General features: G+C 44.4%; 2 protein-coding genes across 3 annotated transcripts; one reads left to right on the top strand and one right to left on the bottom strand.

Annotated features, from left to right (window-relative positions):
- Positions 1-3,190: 3,190 nt before the first annotated feature.
- Positions 3,191-12,555, bottom strand: LOC115164840 (heterogeneous nuclear ribonucleoprotein K). Of its 2 annotated transcripts, none has more exons than XM_029717689.1 (17): positions 12,420-12,555; positions 11,248-11,315; positions 10,983-11,136; positions 10,662-10,759; positions 10,329-10,385; positions 9,317-9,360; positions 7,932-8,004; positions 7,644-7,757; positions 7,298-7,426; positions 6,833-7,170; positions 6,597-6,650; positions 6,270-6,315; positions 5,601-5,616; positions 5,153-5,185; positions 4,947-5,014; positions 4,496-4,665; positions 3,191-3,893 (listed from the first exon to the last, which is right to left on the bottom strand). In XM_029717689.1, exons 3-17 carry the CDS (start codon positions 11,041-11,043, stop codon positions 3,863-3,865), a joined length of 1,332 nt encoding a protein of 443 aa, XP_029573549.1. In that variant the 5' UTR covers positions 11,044-11,136; positions 11,248-11,315; positions 12,420-12,555; the 3' UTR covers positions 3,191-3,862. The 2 variants fall into 2 exon arrangements, with proteins under 2 accessions (XP_029573549.1, XP_029573550.1); XM_029717690.1 differs by having other exon boundaries at positions 3,191-3,714.
- An 18-nt stretch (positions 12,556-12,573) lies between these two features.
- Positions 12,574-16,024, top strand: rmi1 (RMI1, RecQ mediated genome instability 1, homolog (S. cerevisiae)). Its single transcript, XM_029717688.1, has 3 exons — positions 12,574-13,255; positions 13,518-13,730; positions 13,816-16,024. The coding sequence occupies exons 2-3, from the start codon at positions 13,584-13,586 to the stop codon at positions 15,445-15,447; spliced, it is 1,779 nt and encodes a 592-aa protein (XP_029573548.1). The 5' UTR covers positions 12,574-13,255; positions 13,518-13,583; the 3' UTR covers positions 15,448-16,024.
- Positions 16,025-17,502: the final 1,478 nt, after the last annotated feature.

Below are 17,502 nucleotides of genomic sequence, written 5' to 3'. Positions count from 1 at the left end.
GTTACACCAGGAATGCACAATCCTTCCATCAGTGCTCAGACTGTCCACAATGGGCTGAGAGAGGCTGGACAGGGCTTGTAGGCCTGTTGTAAGGCAGGTCCTCACCAGACATCACCTGCAACAACGTCGCCTATGGGCGCAAACCCACTGCCGCTGGACCAGACAGGACTGGCAAAAAGTGCTCTTCACTGACGAGTCGCGGTTTTGTCTCACGGTCGGATTCGCGTTTATCGTCGAAGGAATGAGTGTTACACCGAGGCCTGTAATCTGGAGCAAGATCGATTTGCAGGTGGTGTCCGGCGGTGTGTCACAGCATCATCGGACTGAACTTGTTGTCATTGCAGGCAATCTCAACGCTGTGTTACAGGGAAGACATCCTCCTCCCTCACGTGGTACCTTTCCGGCAGGCTCATCCTGACATGACCCTCCAGCATGACAATGACACCAGCCATACTGCTCATTCTGTGCATGATTTCCTGCAAGACAGGAAGGTCAGTGTTCTGTCACGGCCAGCAAAGAGCCCGGAACTCAATCCCATTGAGCACGTCTGGGACCTGTTGGATCGGAGGGTGAGGGCTAGGGACATTGCCCCCAGAAATGTCCGGGGACTTGCAGGTGCCTTGGTGGAAGAGTAGGGTAACATCTCACAGCAAGAACTGGCAAATCTGGTGCAGTCCATGAGGAGGAGATGCACTGCAGTACTTAATGCAGCTGGTGACCACACCAGATACTGACTCTACTTTTGACCCTCCCTTTGTTCAGGGACACATTCAATTTATGCTAGTCGCATGTCTGTGGAACTTGTTCAGTTTATCTCAGATGTTGAATCTCATGTTCATACAAATATTTACACATGTTAAGCTTGCTGAAAATAAACGCAGTTGACAGTGAGAGGACGTTTCTTTTTTTGCTGAGTTTATGTATAGTACCAGTCAAAAGTTGACGCACCTACTCATTCCAGGATTTTTATAAATGTTTACTATTTTCTACATTGTAGAATAATAGAGAAGACATAACTATGAAATAACACATATGGAATCATGTAGTAACCAAGTGTTAAAAAAATCAAAATACATTTTATATTTGAGATTCAAAAGTAGCCACCCAATGCCTTGACATCTTTGCACACTCTTGGCATTCGCCCAACCAGCTTCATGAGGTAGTCACCTGGAATGCATTTCAATTAACAGGTGTGCCTTGTTAATTTGTGGAATTTCTTTCCTTAATAAGTTTGAGCCAATCAGTTGTGTTGTGACAAGGTAGGGTGGTATACAGAAGATAGCCCTGTTTGGTAAAAGACCAAGTCCATATTATGGCAAGAACAGCTCAAATAAGCAAAGAGAAACGACTGTCCATCATTACTTTAAGACAAAGGTCAGTCAATCTGGAAAAAGTCAAGAACTTCGAAAGTTTCAAGTGAAGTCGCAAAAACCACCAAGCACTATGATGAAACTGTCTCTCATGACGACCCCCACTGAAAACACCCAGAGGTACCTCTGCTGCAGAGGATAAGTTAAGAGTTACCAGCCTCAGAAATTGCAGCCCAAATAAATGCTTCACAGAGTTTAAGTAACTCCACATCTCAACATCAACTGTTCAGAGACTGCATGAATCGGGCCTTCATGGTTGAATTGTGGCAAAGAAACCACTACTAAAGGACACCAATAAGAATAAGAAACTTACTTGGGCCAAGAAACACGAGCAATGGACATTAGACCAGTGGAAATCTGTCCTTTGGTCTGATGAGTCCAAATGTGATATTTTTGGTTCCAACCGCTGTCTCTTTGTAAAATGCAGAGTAGGTAAACGGATGATTTCCGTGTGTGTGGTTCCCAACTGTGAAGCACGGAGGTGGTGGTGTGATGGTGCTTTGCTGGTGACACCGTCTGTGATTTATATAAAATACAAAGGACACTTAACCAGCATGGCTACCCCAGCATTCTGCTGCGATACACCATCCCATCTGGTTTGCGCTTAGTGGGACTATCATTAGTTTTTCAACAGGACAATGACCAAACACACCTCCAGGCTGTGTAAGGGCTATATGACCAAGGAGAGTGATGGAGTGCTGCATCAGATGACCTGGGCTCCACAATCACCCGACCTCAACCCAATTGAGAGGGTTTGGGATGAGTTGGACCGCAGAGTGAAGGAAAAGCAGCCACCAAGTGCACAGCCATATGTGGGAACTCTTTCAAGACTGTTGGAAAAGCATTCCTCATGAAGCTGGTTGTGAAAGTGCGCAAAGCTGTCATCAAGGCAAAGGGGCGCTACTTAAAAACAGCCGCACGCGGTCAATCAGAATGAGTTTTTCCCCACAGAAGGGTTTTATCATAGACCGGAATACCCCCACAGACGATCCCGGATGTGAAGTAGCCGGATGTTGAGGTCCTGGGCTGCCGTGGTTAGCGCCTGCGAGGCCGGTCGGATGTACTGCCCAATTCTCTAAATCGACGGAGGCGGGTTATGGTAGAGAAATGAACATTCAATTCTCTGGCAACAGCTCTCTTGGACATTCCTGCAGTCCACATGCCAATTGTACACTACCTCACCACTTCAGACATCTGTGGTATTGTGTTGTGACCAAACTGCACATTTTAGAGTGGCCTTTTATTCTCCCTAGTACAAGGTGCACATGTGTCATGCTGTTTAATCAGCTTATTGATATGCCACACCTGTCAGGTGGATGTATTATCTTGACAAAGGAGAAATGCTCACTAACAGGGATGTAAACAAATGAACAACATTAGAAAGAAATAAGCTTTTGTGTAGAGGGAAAGTGTCTTGTCTTTTATTTCAGCTAATGAAACATGGGACCAACATTTTACATGTTGCATGTATATTTTGTTCAGTGTAGTTAACACCATCTGCTCTAATTTGCACACAAAAAGTAATTCAATATCTAAATGCATATTCCCATAAAACTGATTGATATCAAATGACTGGCATGCAGATGCAGTTTGGGCATTTTGTGAAGAATTATAATTCACGATTGATGGCGATAGCCTATTTTGAAATTAAAGATGCCTAACTTGGCATTTGAGGGTATTAAAAATAATATTTTCTTAAGACAATGTGTATGAGCATAGGCAGACATTGCAATTGGAGGATGTATTTTATGAATATTCTATAGGCTACCTCTGTCGGTACAAACTTTGACGGGAAAAACATTTACAGCCAGGAAACGTAATGAATAATAAGGATACTTGTGTATTTATAATCCCCCACCCCGCATGCATCCTGAAAATATATTTAATTAACTGAAAAACATAACCAAGAAGTTCAATTTCCTACATTTATTTTTTTTTTAAAATCATAAAATGTTCCTTACCACAACAACAAAAAAAGCTTACATTCTGCACGTTGCACTGAGTGATAGTAAGGGGGTGGGTGAGAAACTCCAACACAGAGAGAGAACACACACACGGGACAGGCTTACTCTACTGACAAACACACCATAGAAATCAACCCATCCAAAAAAATAGATAATGTTCACTAGTCTCTCAGGAGACTCCAAATATTTAGACAAATGTGTTTTAAAAATACAGATACAAGAGATGGAGTAGAGAACTACACTCTAAAAATGCAGAACGTCTACATTAAGCACAGGAATGTTGCCCTTAAAAAAAAAAAAAAAAAATGCCCACAAACCAGGGGATTTGCTTCAATCTGAGTCTCCTTGTTTAGAGGAACTGACCAGAGGACTGCTTCACACTGAAATATAAAGAGTAAAAAGAAAAAATAATAAGAGAATTCGCAGGAGTCAATTAAGATATATAGATAGGAGGGGTTGGGGTGGGAGAGGGGGACGAGAGTCAGAGAAAGAGAGAGCACAGGATGTGGGCGTAGTCTGAGGCAAGGGTTAGTCCTGGTGTCCGAGCAGGTGCAGTGCGCTGAGGGAAGAGGGAGGGAGGCAGGGTTAGTCACCATGGCTACGATGCAGCGTTAGCATATTAGCATCTGCGCAATGAGACAGGCTGAGGGTTGCTGGGGAGACAGAAGAGGAGGAGCCTGTGCCGTTTGGCAGACTGTGATTTGTTGTCGATTCATCTAACTAAAAACAACAAAATCACTAGTCTTCCACACAGCAACAGGCAGGGAAGAGGTCCACTCCCTGCTTCACACTGAAACGGCTCTTAAGTCATAAAATCACAATTCACCAATCATATTCTTCAAAAACCAGACATTACCAATGAAAATATTGATCTCCAGTTTCGTATCAATATAATAATAGTTTGTACAGAATTCTTGTACAATCAATTTAATACACAGACATTTCCCAAAGGGAAGCTCAAACTACCTGCACATTGCATGGGAGGAAAGTGGTTAGTCACCATCAGCAGACAGAGAAATAAAATAAGAGGGTAAAAAATATATATATATATACACATCTAGACATATATTTTGAGATCAAAATGTGGGTTAAAAACAGGGAGGAGAATGTATAGAAAGGCAGACATGATCTCTATTCACTCAGAGGGCATCCAGAACTTGCCTATTCTGCAATAGGTACTGAGCGTTTTGGATCTGGTCCTGGGTGCCGCTGATGGTGATGATGCGGTCTTCTGAACCCTCCAGTGGTTCGTCGATCTTAATGGAGGCGCCAGACTCATGCCGGATCTGCTTGATCCTCTGGCCTCCCTTACCGATGATGGAGCCGGCCAGCTGGAGAGAACAACTCCACAGTCAACAGAACGTGATGCACAAGAAAAGTGTGAAAATATGTGAGAGAGAATGTGAGTGTTGTGTTGCATTAGGGTTTCATAGGCCATGGTGGGTGAGACAGACCAAGTCATTACTCTGTATGTCATTTGTCAAAGGCTTAATTTAAAGGGAAAAACTCAAACCCGCAGACACTAGGCCCTCCATGGAATGAGTTTGACACCCCTGCTGTATGTGAACAGAGTATGTGAGGTAAAGAGTCATCCTTCTGGTTATACACTCACGTCTTTGGGGATCGTCACTTGTGTGGTGATGACTGGCCCTCCCATATCATTATAGGAAGCGCGTCCACCTAACACAGACAAGGAGAGATCAGAGAAAAAGCTTGAGTACGTGTGGAGGTTCTATTAACAGAACCGGAACATATTTAATGATACCATGAGCTAACAACATTGAATACCAGGCTGCCGAGATGCATTTCTATACTCACCAGACTGATAGGAGTTCCAGGACGAGCTGTTATCTGTTTGAAAGGAGAGAGACCGAGAAAATAGATCTACACTTAGGGAAATTGGCCTTACAGGTTGAAGTTTATTAGAAAATATGCTTAAATCTACACATCCACAGCAGACTGGTACCATAAACAAATAAGTATTTACCAACCTGATACACAGAGTAGACCAACACATTTTAAAGATGATATCCCATATAAACATACCTGAAAATGATAGTAGACTAGAAGCCCTGGTGTAAAACAATATGCTCAAGACTTGAGTCAGTGTAATAGTAGCCTTATAGAGTAGACCAGCTGAAATCAGGTTCTAGAACATACACTGGAGAACCACTAGCCTTCTATGTGCCACTGGAGACAGCAATGACAAACAGAACTCAGACTGGCCTTCTAGACAGAACCCGATAGGAAGAACAGAACAACTCACCATATCCACCCCCACCCTGCAGAAAGACAGAAAAGAGAGGGAGCAGGGTTAAACCCACATCACAGATTTCCTTCTGATCTGTTGTATACACGCAAGGCCGGCATGCAATCCCAGCCTTGCATGGTCATGATTGAGTTGCCCAGCTTGTCCAAAAGCCCCTATTTGATACTGTAGAACCCTCCCCCTGCTTGCAACTCTATCAGCCACAGCTTTCACCTGCTATTCAGAGGCTCCTCAGTCACCAGGGTAACAAGCGATTCAAAAATCAGTTGCCGAGCAACCGGAGGCAGTTTCTGCCAGCTTTCAAAGAGAGCCCACTCATCTGATAACAAAGCGTTATTATTAACACCTAGCAACCACAGCATAGTCCCACCCCCCCATGATTGAGTAGATGGTAGTGGTTATGGTGGTATGGGTAATTATAACTGTGGGTAAGTTACCCTGTACCTGTGTTTATGGTATGGTTTACTGTGGTAAACTCATGTTTATTACATTTCATGTTAGTGGTAAATGTATTGCTGGGATTTATTGTATGGTTAGCTGTGGTCATTATCAGGAAATTGCAATCATTGTCTAGGAAAGACCAACAGCCTTTTCAGTCTATGATGATGCTTTCAGCCAATAAATGCCAAGAGGACTGCTGCATGCATTTAGTCATGTGTCACTAACCATGTTATCACCATAGCGATCTCCTGGTCTCCCTCGCCTGTCACTGCTGAGATAGAGAGAAAATGCAAGTCTGACTTGAGGAAAATATTGACAAGGCAGAGAGTGCTTTTCAGCAGATCTCTGATCCAAGTCAAACAACACAGACAGAGAAAAACACAGCATTCACACAAAAGTAAGAGGTGATGACAGACTGATGGCAGAGCTGAGACACTGATGGGACCAGTCTCAGGCAAGACTGGCTGCCTGACCACAGTGCTGACTGGCTGCCTGACCACAGTGCTGACTGGCTGACACCAAACCAGGGGATTCTGCAGGAGAAGTACTTACTTTTGTCTGTCATCTGCACTGCCCCGATAGGAATCATAGGAGTAATGGTCATCTCTGCAAACAACGTGGAAATGGAACACATACATGAGCCCACACACACACTATGAATGAAATACATACTTAAATGGGATCATATATCTGCTGCACCTTTAAGAGCAAACCGATGTAAACAAAGCAAAATGGATTGTAAGAGATTTAGAGAAAGAGATGGCAATGAGGTGGTGTAGCTCTCTTACCCTCCTCTGTGTGGTGGGGCCAGTGGCAGGTTGCGGCCACGGCTCCCTCCCCTTCCCCCTCTTCCTGGGTGGGGTGGCGGGGGTCCACGGCGGGGGCTCATCTCCTCATAGTCCCTGCGGGCGGGGGGCATAGGCCCACCTCGACCACCTCGCCCAGAGGGCATCCGGTCAAACCCTCCGCCACCACGTCCGCCTCGCATGTGGAAGCCCCCCATGGGGCGCCGTCCACCACCACCAACACCCCCACGCTCCTCAAACATCACGGTGAAGCCGCCGTAGTCATATGTCTCGTCGTAGAAGTTAGGGTCGTAGGGCTGGGTGCGCCCTTTTATGGGAGCCTGAGGGGGACAGGATGACTCAATTTCTACATTTGACTGGCTGTGGTTTTCACACTGGTATGTGGTATGTTAAACAGCTCAGTCAATGGTTCGATAAGAGAACCAACAGTTTGATCAGAACACCAACCTCAGCGATGAGATCCAGCATGATCTTGATGCACTCGACGACACGCTCAGACTTGCCGCTGACCAGAACCACGCGGTCTGTGGACTGGGGACAGCACTCCTGGAACAGCTTGATGTTGGTCTGGGTGTTCTGCAATGGTCAAAGTAAACACTGGTCAAATAAGACAAAGCAATGCCATAGGTCTGAGAAGAACCCACAGAAAAACATGGAATCAGGGTCACCTACAGTAAGCTCGAAGGAAAATGTGCATTCTTATGGGACAGGTTTATCTCCCTGGTTTTAAGATGTTCTCCCATTTTTTTAGCTACTGAACATGACCCAGGCGAGAAGTTCGGCGTAACTGTACCTCCCGCAGCTCTTTGATCTTGGCTCCCTTCACACCAATGATGCTACCTGCCAGGCTCTGGTGGATCAGCAGCCTCAGCTCACAGTCAAAGTCCATCCCATTGTACTGTTGGTACTAAGGAGGATTGGGGGCAATCAGAGAAAAGGACATTAGCATCACCATATTCAGATCTGTGCATTTGATATTTATATGTTTTGTTTTATCAACACACTCAATGTCTAGCTTTACCACCGGACCATCATTGAAAATGGTAGGCAGCCATTAGGCTCATCGCCAACCCATGCTCACCTCCTCCAGAGTAGGGATGATCTTGAGCAGGATGTCTCCAACTGTCTCGATTTCCGCACCGATGCTCAGAATTCTTTAGAGCCACCAATCACAGTGCAGAACATTCCCAGGAGGACCAATCAAATGGTGACGAGGGACATAGAGGAAACAAACAGTATTTCAAAGCCGAGGTCAACTCTCCCTCAGCAACCATACCGTCTAATAAAGAATTAAAAACCCATTCCCTCCCACCCCCGCTGTGGGGGGTTAACCAGGTAGCACTCCCATTGAAATAGATTTACTAGAATGAGCATTCCCATTCAAGTCAATGTTCTGTGAAGAGTGTACCAGCGGCCATATCTAGTAATTATATTTCCATGTGCACCCTCCAAAATCACAACTGAGGAATAGAAATGGACAGACCAAAACCCATTGATATCTATATCGTAGCAGCAGATATCCATACATAGACAAATAAAGACTGAAAAAAAGTAACTCCCTTCAAAGTGTGTCTGACAAAGAAGAGGAACCAAAACAAAAACAAAAAAACAGGTAAAAGGAACCCAAAGAAAGCAAGTGTGTTTTAGTGACCGCTGGAAGAGGGAGGGGGAGGAAAGGTTGGTGGGTGGTTTGCACCAATGGGGCCTGCTGCCATCGCACTAAAGGAACTGTACTGTGGCTCAACATGGGGGAGAAAAAAAGAACAAAAGGTCAATAAAAAAAAATAAAAAAACAAGATGACAGTAGTAGCCGAAGCCAAAAAAAAATAATCAAACTATGGAACAGTTTAAAGTTAACTTAAAGATGGGTGAGAGTTGGCAGGGCAACAGAGAGTTATGCTCCCCACTATTGGACAGAAGGATGTTGAGGGAAGGCAAGGGCATGGGCCACAGGCATGAGGTGACAAATAAGTTCATGTTCAACAGTTTCAACAATGGCAAAGGTAATATGAAGAGTAAAGACAAGAAAAAGACATACAACACTTGAACCCTAGCTGCTCTATGGCAGAACATTCTTTACAGTAATTACAGTGGTCAAACCGCCCACAAAAATCAAAGCGGGAACAAGGAAGAGGGTATGGGGGGGAATGTGAGAAACTAAAACAGACCAGCACACCGATTCTGAGAAGGAGGGAGGTGAGGAACGTGGAAGGGAAAGATACTGTCACTGAAATAAAATATAGAATGTTGAAATACGGTCATTAGAACAGAGGCAGGTTTAAAGTACTTGTTGAAACCCTCACTAAAAACAGAGGCTTATAATGCTGTCACTGAACAAATGGAGGAAAGTTTACATGTTTGTCACAGGAACAGAGGCAGATTTTGATATTGTCACTAGAACAGAGGCAGGTTTGTTTGTTTATTTCCTGTAGTCAGGTAGTGAGAGGGAGGAGCTTAGGGACATACCGCTCAGGCCCACTGCTGTCTGGGACTGACACACTGGCATTGAACTGCAAGGGCCGTGGGCGTGGCATGGGCAGGGGCCATTCGAGCACACAGATGTCAATCAAGTAAGGCGCCCATTTAGGGAGGGGCACGATTATGGGCAGGGCCAACCAGGGTGTCAGGTGGGCGGGCGCAGGAGGGGCGATCCAGAACATGGGCAACAGAGGAAGTGGGCAAAAATAAACAAAAATAAAAAACAGGAGAGGGAAGAGGGAGGGGGAAGAGGAATACATTTTAATACAGGCTAATATTCTTCATTGTGATTTCATTCTCTGAGATTTTTTGTTTTAAGAGTGCAGAAGTGGAGCTAGAAAAGGAGAAGACACAGGTATTGAGGTAGAGAGAAAGACCGGTAGAATGAACAAGAGCAGAAAAGGAGGGGGAGATGTAGAGAGGAAGGTGAGAGAGGGATAGTGGTAGAGGAGAGGGAGAAGTGGAGAGTAGAGATAGAGAGAGGTAATGACATGAAATTAGTTGAGAATTGGCCAGGTTGTTTATATACAAGACATTTCCTATAGAATGATGAATTGGCTTTGGGTGCTATAACAGCTCTACCCTAAAATACACTGGGCCCACTCAAGTATTAATGACAGTCTTAGCGGTGCTGATGCCTGGTAGTAATATCACTATTCATTAAACAAAAAAAGGCCAGCTGTTTCATATTGATTTTCGGGCGCCATTTGATTACAATGACGTTACACTTTGGAGGGAATATACCATAACCGGTGTAAAGCAGGTCTCAATACACATATCCCTGCATTAACTGTTACCCCAAAACAGCATAGCTTTACTTCCCCAACCACAGTTAACAGACCCATTTTCTTAAGGCCAACTACCAAATGTAAAATGTCTCAACTTTCACATATAAAGTATTAAAATCATTCATTCCCAAAGTACATCCCAGTATAAGGGGGTGGGTACTGTTAATATAACCCGCGTTTACCCCAATAAGAAAAGGTGTAAATGTACTCACGTCTGTGCGCAGGGATTTTATGTTTTTACCACCCTTCCCAATCACGGCTCCTGCATTCTGAACAAAAAAATGAGAGAAGTCAGATGATATGAAACTTATTGTGATACAACATTTAAAAAAATCCTCAAGACATCAGCAAACTACATAATTGTAAACGGATCTTGACGCCATTAAATCGGACAATGAACCACAGGGGGTAGAAAATTGTAAAAGTTAAACTCCCAGATCTGGTCAAACAAAGGTTCAATAAAAAATTGGGGAGGAAAGAGGACAGGCTACATTGCAGGAAATACCATGAGGAGATTGTGAATGAGGAACAGAAAGCGGACTGACTTTGCTCTGCAAGAGTATGCGGAGCTCCACCATGTCCTCTGTGTTCCTGGAGCGCTTATAGGACTGCTCCTCATCAGCGTCCTCAGCAGGACGCTTACCTGAGAAGGAAAAATCTGCTCTGAACTTTTTTGGCACACATCTGGCAGCTACAATTTTGGAACTGAAATGCTTATATTTTAGACCATTGATAAATAAGTAATGAATACAGGAGAGGACATAGACGGTGCGCCATACAGATTACATTATTTAAAATAACTATACTGTTCATATTCATTTGATATACTAGTAACATATAATTAATACAAAGGGATTATAACTCACCGTTGGTTTCTGTGTTGCTGAATGACGTATCTTCTTCTTGTTGTTCAATTTCTGTCTCCATTGTCAGTTAACACCGGGCAGGGTAGGCCAGGCACCTCGGTCCTGGGAGCAGGTAAGAGTGGGGAGAAAGGAGAGGGCTCCTCGGTCTGACTGGCTGTGGGGGGACATGGTCGATGTAACTTGATGAGTGAGATGAGTGAGATTTGAGTTTTCAGACCTGACGAAACAGTCAGTATGGCAGACTAGCCTGGTAACCAACACTTACCGCTATTTATTGGAAGAAGATGGGCGTATTATGGGCGGAACGTAACAAGTCTCAGAGCCGCTGCTAACCTATTGAGAAAAAGCTTAGGTTGATTAACGTTAGCTAGTGCCATAAAAAGCCGTGCCCAAGAATAATCTTACATGACACTGATACGATTACAAAACTGTAATAAATGCGGAATAAGGTTGGGTAATGACACATTTCAGAAAATAAAACAGCAGATGTGATGAGGTGTAGCATCTGGAACAGCATTGATTCAAATTAATGCTTGAGTTGAACTCTTTACAATTCTGGAAATAAAAATGTAAGCTTTAATAACTACAAATTCTTATTTACAATGACGGCCTACACAGAGGAGAACAGATGACAATTTACGTTACTGAACTAATCATACTGATGCGGAATTAATTGATACACATGCACATTTAATTTATGCATTTAATGTCAATCGCATGAGTGAAGTTTCAATGTCGTTGCATTTGACAATATATTCGACCTGGCACAATGTCGAAATCCGAGTCTGGACAACAGAATGCCAATGCAATGGGCTGGTCTCAGAACCATCTCGCACCGAGAATAATCTTGATTTTAGCTACACTGGACACATGTTTAGCTAATTACGGTAAAAGTATGCGTTTGCTCATCGGGCATTCCGTTTAGATTAATGATGTGCGCATAACGTTTGAGAACCCAACTATGTAGGTAGCTCTCTAGGCTAGACGAGAAAATGTGCACGCTAGCTATGCGAGTAAGAACAAACTAGCATCCATCTTGGGAAGCCAGTAAGTGCATTCAGTTGGCTAGCTAACGTTAGCTTCTGTTGTTTAACTAGCTAGCCGTTGGGATGTTAATATTATGTAGGTAGCTAGTTTAGTAGTTATGGGCATGAAGAAACAATGTATAACTTTAAATAAACCTATGAAATCCATATCTACAATTGACGATTATTATAAATGTAGCCGTGTAAACTAGCTAGCTATGATGAAAACAGCTAGCTACAGTAACTTGCTAACGTTACACCGGATACAATAATTAGCTAACATTTGCTAGCTAGCCATGCATGGCTGGCATTGCTTTGGACATGTAGTTACGCAAATGATTTTGCTCATACCATCGCATTAACATGTAATTTATTTGTTACAGAGCTAAATAGAAATGTGTGTAAAACAGACCTGCACTACTCGTTTTCGACCCTTCTCACTCTGACGAAGAACGCAAGCACAAAAATGGCTCTGAAAAAGTGCACTGAAGAAAGATGTAGCCGCTTCGATTGAATTGGAAATAAAGAGCAAGCATTGGACAGCTCGTATGCCATTCACATGATGGAGGCGTGTCTCAAACGATGTTGTCGCTCATTCTTCCGTGGTCCGTGCTGTAAGGGATCCTTGGGTCGTCCATACCCCCTAGGTAGGGCTTGGTAGGGTTTAGGGTAGGGACGTGCCAAGGGTATCGGATTGCAGTGATGATGCCTTCCGGTTTTCACTACCACAGCCACAAAGTCAAAATTGGCTATCGTACAAATTTATGAAAACAAAAATGTGCTTTTTGGTCATACTTTAAGGTTAGAGTTAGGCATAAGGTTAGCAGTTTGGTTAGTGTTAAGGTTGGAGTTATGTTTCAAATCTGATTTTAAGAAGAACATTTTAGAAATAGGCGGGGTTTATGACTTTGTGTCTGTGGTAACTAGTGTTTTGGTAACTCATTCTTCTGTACCTAGATAGTTTGGTTGATTTGCAGCAGGCTTCGCTTTCAGTCTTGCTGATAATGTGAATACTTACTAGTTATGTTCATATAGGGATGTATCTTGCTAATTCTATCATAGTTCTAACATGTAGATATCACACCTTTAGTATGCTTCGCGAAATGTCAAAAAAAGCATTACGGGAGCTTGCCTAAGCTCCACAAACATTTTCATTCTATTCTGCCTCCAAATTTTTGGCGCCTTGGCGATTCGCCCAACGAAAAGCAGCTGTACTAGTCTTCTCGTACAGAAAGACTAAAAACCATTGTAAGTAAATGAAGGTTTCTCTTTTTTTTAAGTGACTTCTGTCACTGTTTGATATTAAGTTACTTCTCTGACTGAGTTTCTTGCTTTCCTATACATGCATGAACACTAGCTTTTTGTTTCTTCAGACTACTGAAATGAATGTTCTCTTTTAGTTCCATTCCCATTGAAAACAACCGTCGCGATCTTATTATACTTCAGTACACAGATTGTCATCTGCATGGCCAGTGAGTCTGCTCTCACTCTGTCCTCTGGCACTTTGTAGGCCTATGAGAAATTGCCTGGAGGTTATCTGGTCAACTGTTAAGTGGCACCACTTGACAGAGAGGGGATGAGCCCTCAGGATGTGCTAGCAACCCAGACCTGGCTTCAGTCCTCTTGGCAGGTCCAGGTGCCTTTCGCCTGGTTAGAGGCATGTGTGGAGTGGCTGCAGCAGGAAGGAGGCGCCCCCCTGCCTCAACACCAGCTTAATCAGCAGGTACCATTTCATTAACCATTTTTCTCAACTCCGGTACAAATGAATTGAAGCTCTTTACACAAATGTAACATTTGTGTCGTTGCAGGTCCTGGATCAGTGGCTGCTGACCGATCTACGTGACCTGGCCCACTCTGTGCTCCCTGCAGGGCTATCTCATGCCCAGAAGTCGGAGCTCAGCGGCAGCTTCTGCGTGCAGCTGGACTCCCTACTGGACATTAGCCAGCCTGCCTATGGCCAGCTTCAGCGCTGGAGGGGCACTGACTGCACCAACGAGGCTGTGTCAGCCGTCACCCAGGCCACCCAGCGGACCTGGGAGGCCAAACCCACACGCATGCTGCTGCTGCAGCTCACTGATGGTGTGCAGACCCTGGAGGCCATGGAGTACCAGCCCATCCCTGCACTCAGCACCACCCTCAAGCCAGGAGTCAAACTGCAGTTGCAGGGCCAAATAACCTGCCGGCTAGGGGTGCTACTGCTGAAGCCAGGCAACGTAAAGGTGCTGGGAGGGGAGGTGGAGGAGCTGGGTGAGAGGCACTCTCAAGGGAAGGTGCTATGCAGGGCTCTGGGACTGCCTGAGGAGGAGCCACAGGGTCCGGCCGAGCAGCCAGAGGTCCCACAACCAGTTAACCAGCAGGCTGACAACCAGGAATCAGACGACCTGGAGCTGCTGGCCAGCCTGGAGACCCAGGAGAGGCAGGTGGGGTGGAGTGTGGAACCCAGCCTGGAGAGTGGCTACAGGACCCGCAGTGAGGAATCCTCTGCCTCTTACAGAAATGCCTCGTTGCAGAGTCAACGCGTTGAAAGCCTTGCAGATTCTCTACTCGTAAGCTCTTCACCCCATGAGGTCCTTGAACTGGACAATTTGGACATTCCAGATGAGGACTTTGATGACCTTCCCCTGGATGAGCTTGATGGTATGATTTTCCAGGAGAGCCCAATCCAACTGACAAACAGGAGAGATAATCAAAGAGACAACCTGAGGAGAAGGCAGGAAGAAGTATCTAACCACTACGCTCCACCATTAGATGACATGAGAAACGAAAGCCATTTTGACTCCCTTGATGAGAGGGATGATCCTGTTTTGGATGAGGACATGAGCTGCTTCTTCCCACCAGAGCCAAAAGCTTCTAGACACGAGCAAAGACGAGATAGTACCTGTGTCAGAGAACTGGGAACAGGCCAGCCCTCTGTGGCAGGAGCAGAGAGGCTCTCAACCAATATCCCAGAGAGTGTGGCGACTGTGACGCTCGATTCATCCCCGTTTACGTACCTGTGTTTGCTGCAACAGGTTGCTGTGGGCGCCTCAGGCCTGCCGGAGTGCGTGAGTGAGGTGTGTGTGAAAGCCTTCATCGTCACCCTGCAAGGGAACCTCAAATGCAGTAAGGGGGAGTGGCGGGTCAGCGCCTCAATCTCTGATGGAACTGGTTACATGGACGTTCACCTCTCAGACCAGGTTCTGACGGGCCTGCTGGGGTTCTCAGCGGCTGAGAAGTCGAAGTTAGACCCAGCCCGGAAGGACGCAGGGATGAAGGCGTGTCAGCAGGGCCTTGTGGACATGTGTTGCGTGATGACTCTGAGGTTGGACCCCGCCGGTGGGAAGGCTGTGGTCCTCAAGGCTGATGCAGTCACAGAGGAGGACTTCCGAGCCCTGGAGGAGCGAGTGAAAGGCAGGCGTGGGCAGGAGGACTTTGGGACCTGGACCAGTGGAGGCTGCTGAGGGGAGGACAGCTCATAATAATGGCTGGAATGGAGTGAATGAAATGGTATCGAACGCATGGAAGCCATGTGTTTGTATTTGATACCATTCCACTTTTTCCACTCCAGCGCTTACCATGAGACCGTCCTCCCCAATTAAGGTGCCACCAACCTTCCGTGATGTGGACTATGGAGGACTGCTTTGGGGAATTATGGGTTGTGATGACTGCCTTGGATGTAAGTGGATTTCCAGCTCTCTGGCCCTGGTCCACTGTCATATGCTTTACGGTGCCTCTGTTGTAAAACTTCATTCATGCAGCCATTAGGCTACTCTTGAACATTTTTGAATGTTCAAGGGCAACAATGTTAATAAATAGAAATTATTCTACAAATAGCTTTTTTTGTGTGTTTTGAATGTGAAGGAACACAAGTGTATTACAGTAGTACTAAAATACAGTATTTTTAAGAAGTTAGCCTTCAGTATTTGATAGGTATGCAACTGTGTAGATGTCCCTCACTGATGGTTGATTAGATTAACTGTTGCTAATGTATGAGAGTTTTATTTTGATGGATAAATCCTATTTGAATGTTTTTCTCTATCCTCTGTACTCTTAGAATTACTTTACACCATCCCTACTTTTGCTACCTATGTTAGTCTTTGAGTTGTAGAGTGGTGCTCAGGCCATGGTCAATTCTCTCTGTTCCCCCGTAAAGAGACTGAGTAATAGTCGGCCTTGGCTCATTGCTATTCTGTGTTGTGCACACGCATCCAGAGCTTTCGTCTGATTTCATTAAGCCCTAACCAAAATTAGTAGCCTGCGTTGCATGTCATTAGCCTGTTATGCGTTAATGACTGGGCCCGCCGTGAGAAGGGTGTAGTCCAGAGTAGTGAGCACCCATAGGCCTGGGGAATTAGCTGCAGAATGGGACGACGGGCTTGGTTGGGTGGGTGGATTAGAGGGAAGCCACACATTGGTACAATGTTCTAACTGTTCTATGTCTTACTCATATTGTTTCATGGATGAAATTGTATTTATAGGTTGAACACTGTATTTATTTGGATAGTGAAGCCAAACATTTTATGTGTCTTTACTCCAACATTTTGGATTTGAGATTGAAGTGTTTCATATGAGGCGACATTACAGATTGTCACCTTTTTATTTGAGGGTATTTCCATTCATGTCTGTTTTACTGTTTGGAAATGAAATCACTTTATCTGGCCCCCCCATTTAAAGAAGCCATAAGGATTATGGATTATCGTGAATAAAGATCATACACCCCCCCCCAATAAAAGGCTAACCTGTCCTGTTATTGGTAATGGTAAAGGGTTTATGATGTTGTAGTGTCTCACTCATCATTATTCATGATTAATTAATGAGTGTTCAGAAACATCTTATCTGCTCACTTAGAAAGAAAATTAATCCAGTCAGTTACTATTGGACAAAACAAACTGCAAATTAGTCCAACTTTGTAAAGTCCCAAGCTTGGTGTAGTCATTGAGTGAAATGGGCCCAAATACATAACTTTTCACTAATTTCATACACTATAAGTGAATTTGGCAGAATAATTGACATATTCACATGGGGGGACCAGATACATAGTGCTTTCATTTCCACACGGTAAAACATATGTATGGAAATGCCCTCAAATTAAAGGTGACAATCTGTAACGTCGCCTCATATGAAACACTTCAATCTCAAATCCAAAATGCTAGAGTGGATGAGACGAATAAAAATGTTTAGCTTCACTGTCAAAATAAATATGGTATTCAGCCTACAAATACCCTTTACAGCCTAAAATTTAATCCATGTAACAATATGAATAAGTGTACCTCTTCACAGTCCCCAAGTCCAGAACAGACTATGGGAGGCACACAGTACTACATAGAGCCATGACTACATGGAACTCTATTCCACATCAAGTGACTGACGCAAGCAGTAAAATTAGATTTCAAAAACATATGAAAACACCTTATGAAACAGAGGGGACTGTGAAGCAACACAAACATTGGCACAGACACATGCATACACGCATTACACACGATAACATACGCACTATACATACACATGGATTTAGT

The sequence above is a fragment of the Salmo trutta genome, chromosome 27, assembly GCF_901001165.1.
Source record: "Salmo trutta chromosome 27, fSalTru1.1, whole genome shotgun sequence".
NCBI lineage: Eukaryota > Metazoa > Chordata > Actinopteri > Salmoniformes > Salmonidae > Salmo > Salmo trutta.
This window is presented reverse-complemented; position numbering and strand designations above follow the sequence as displayed.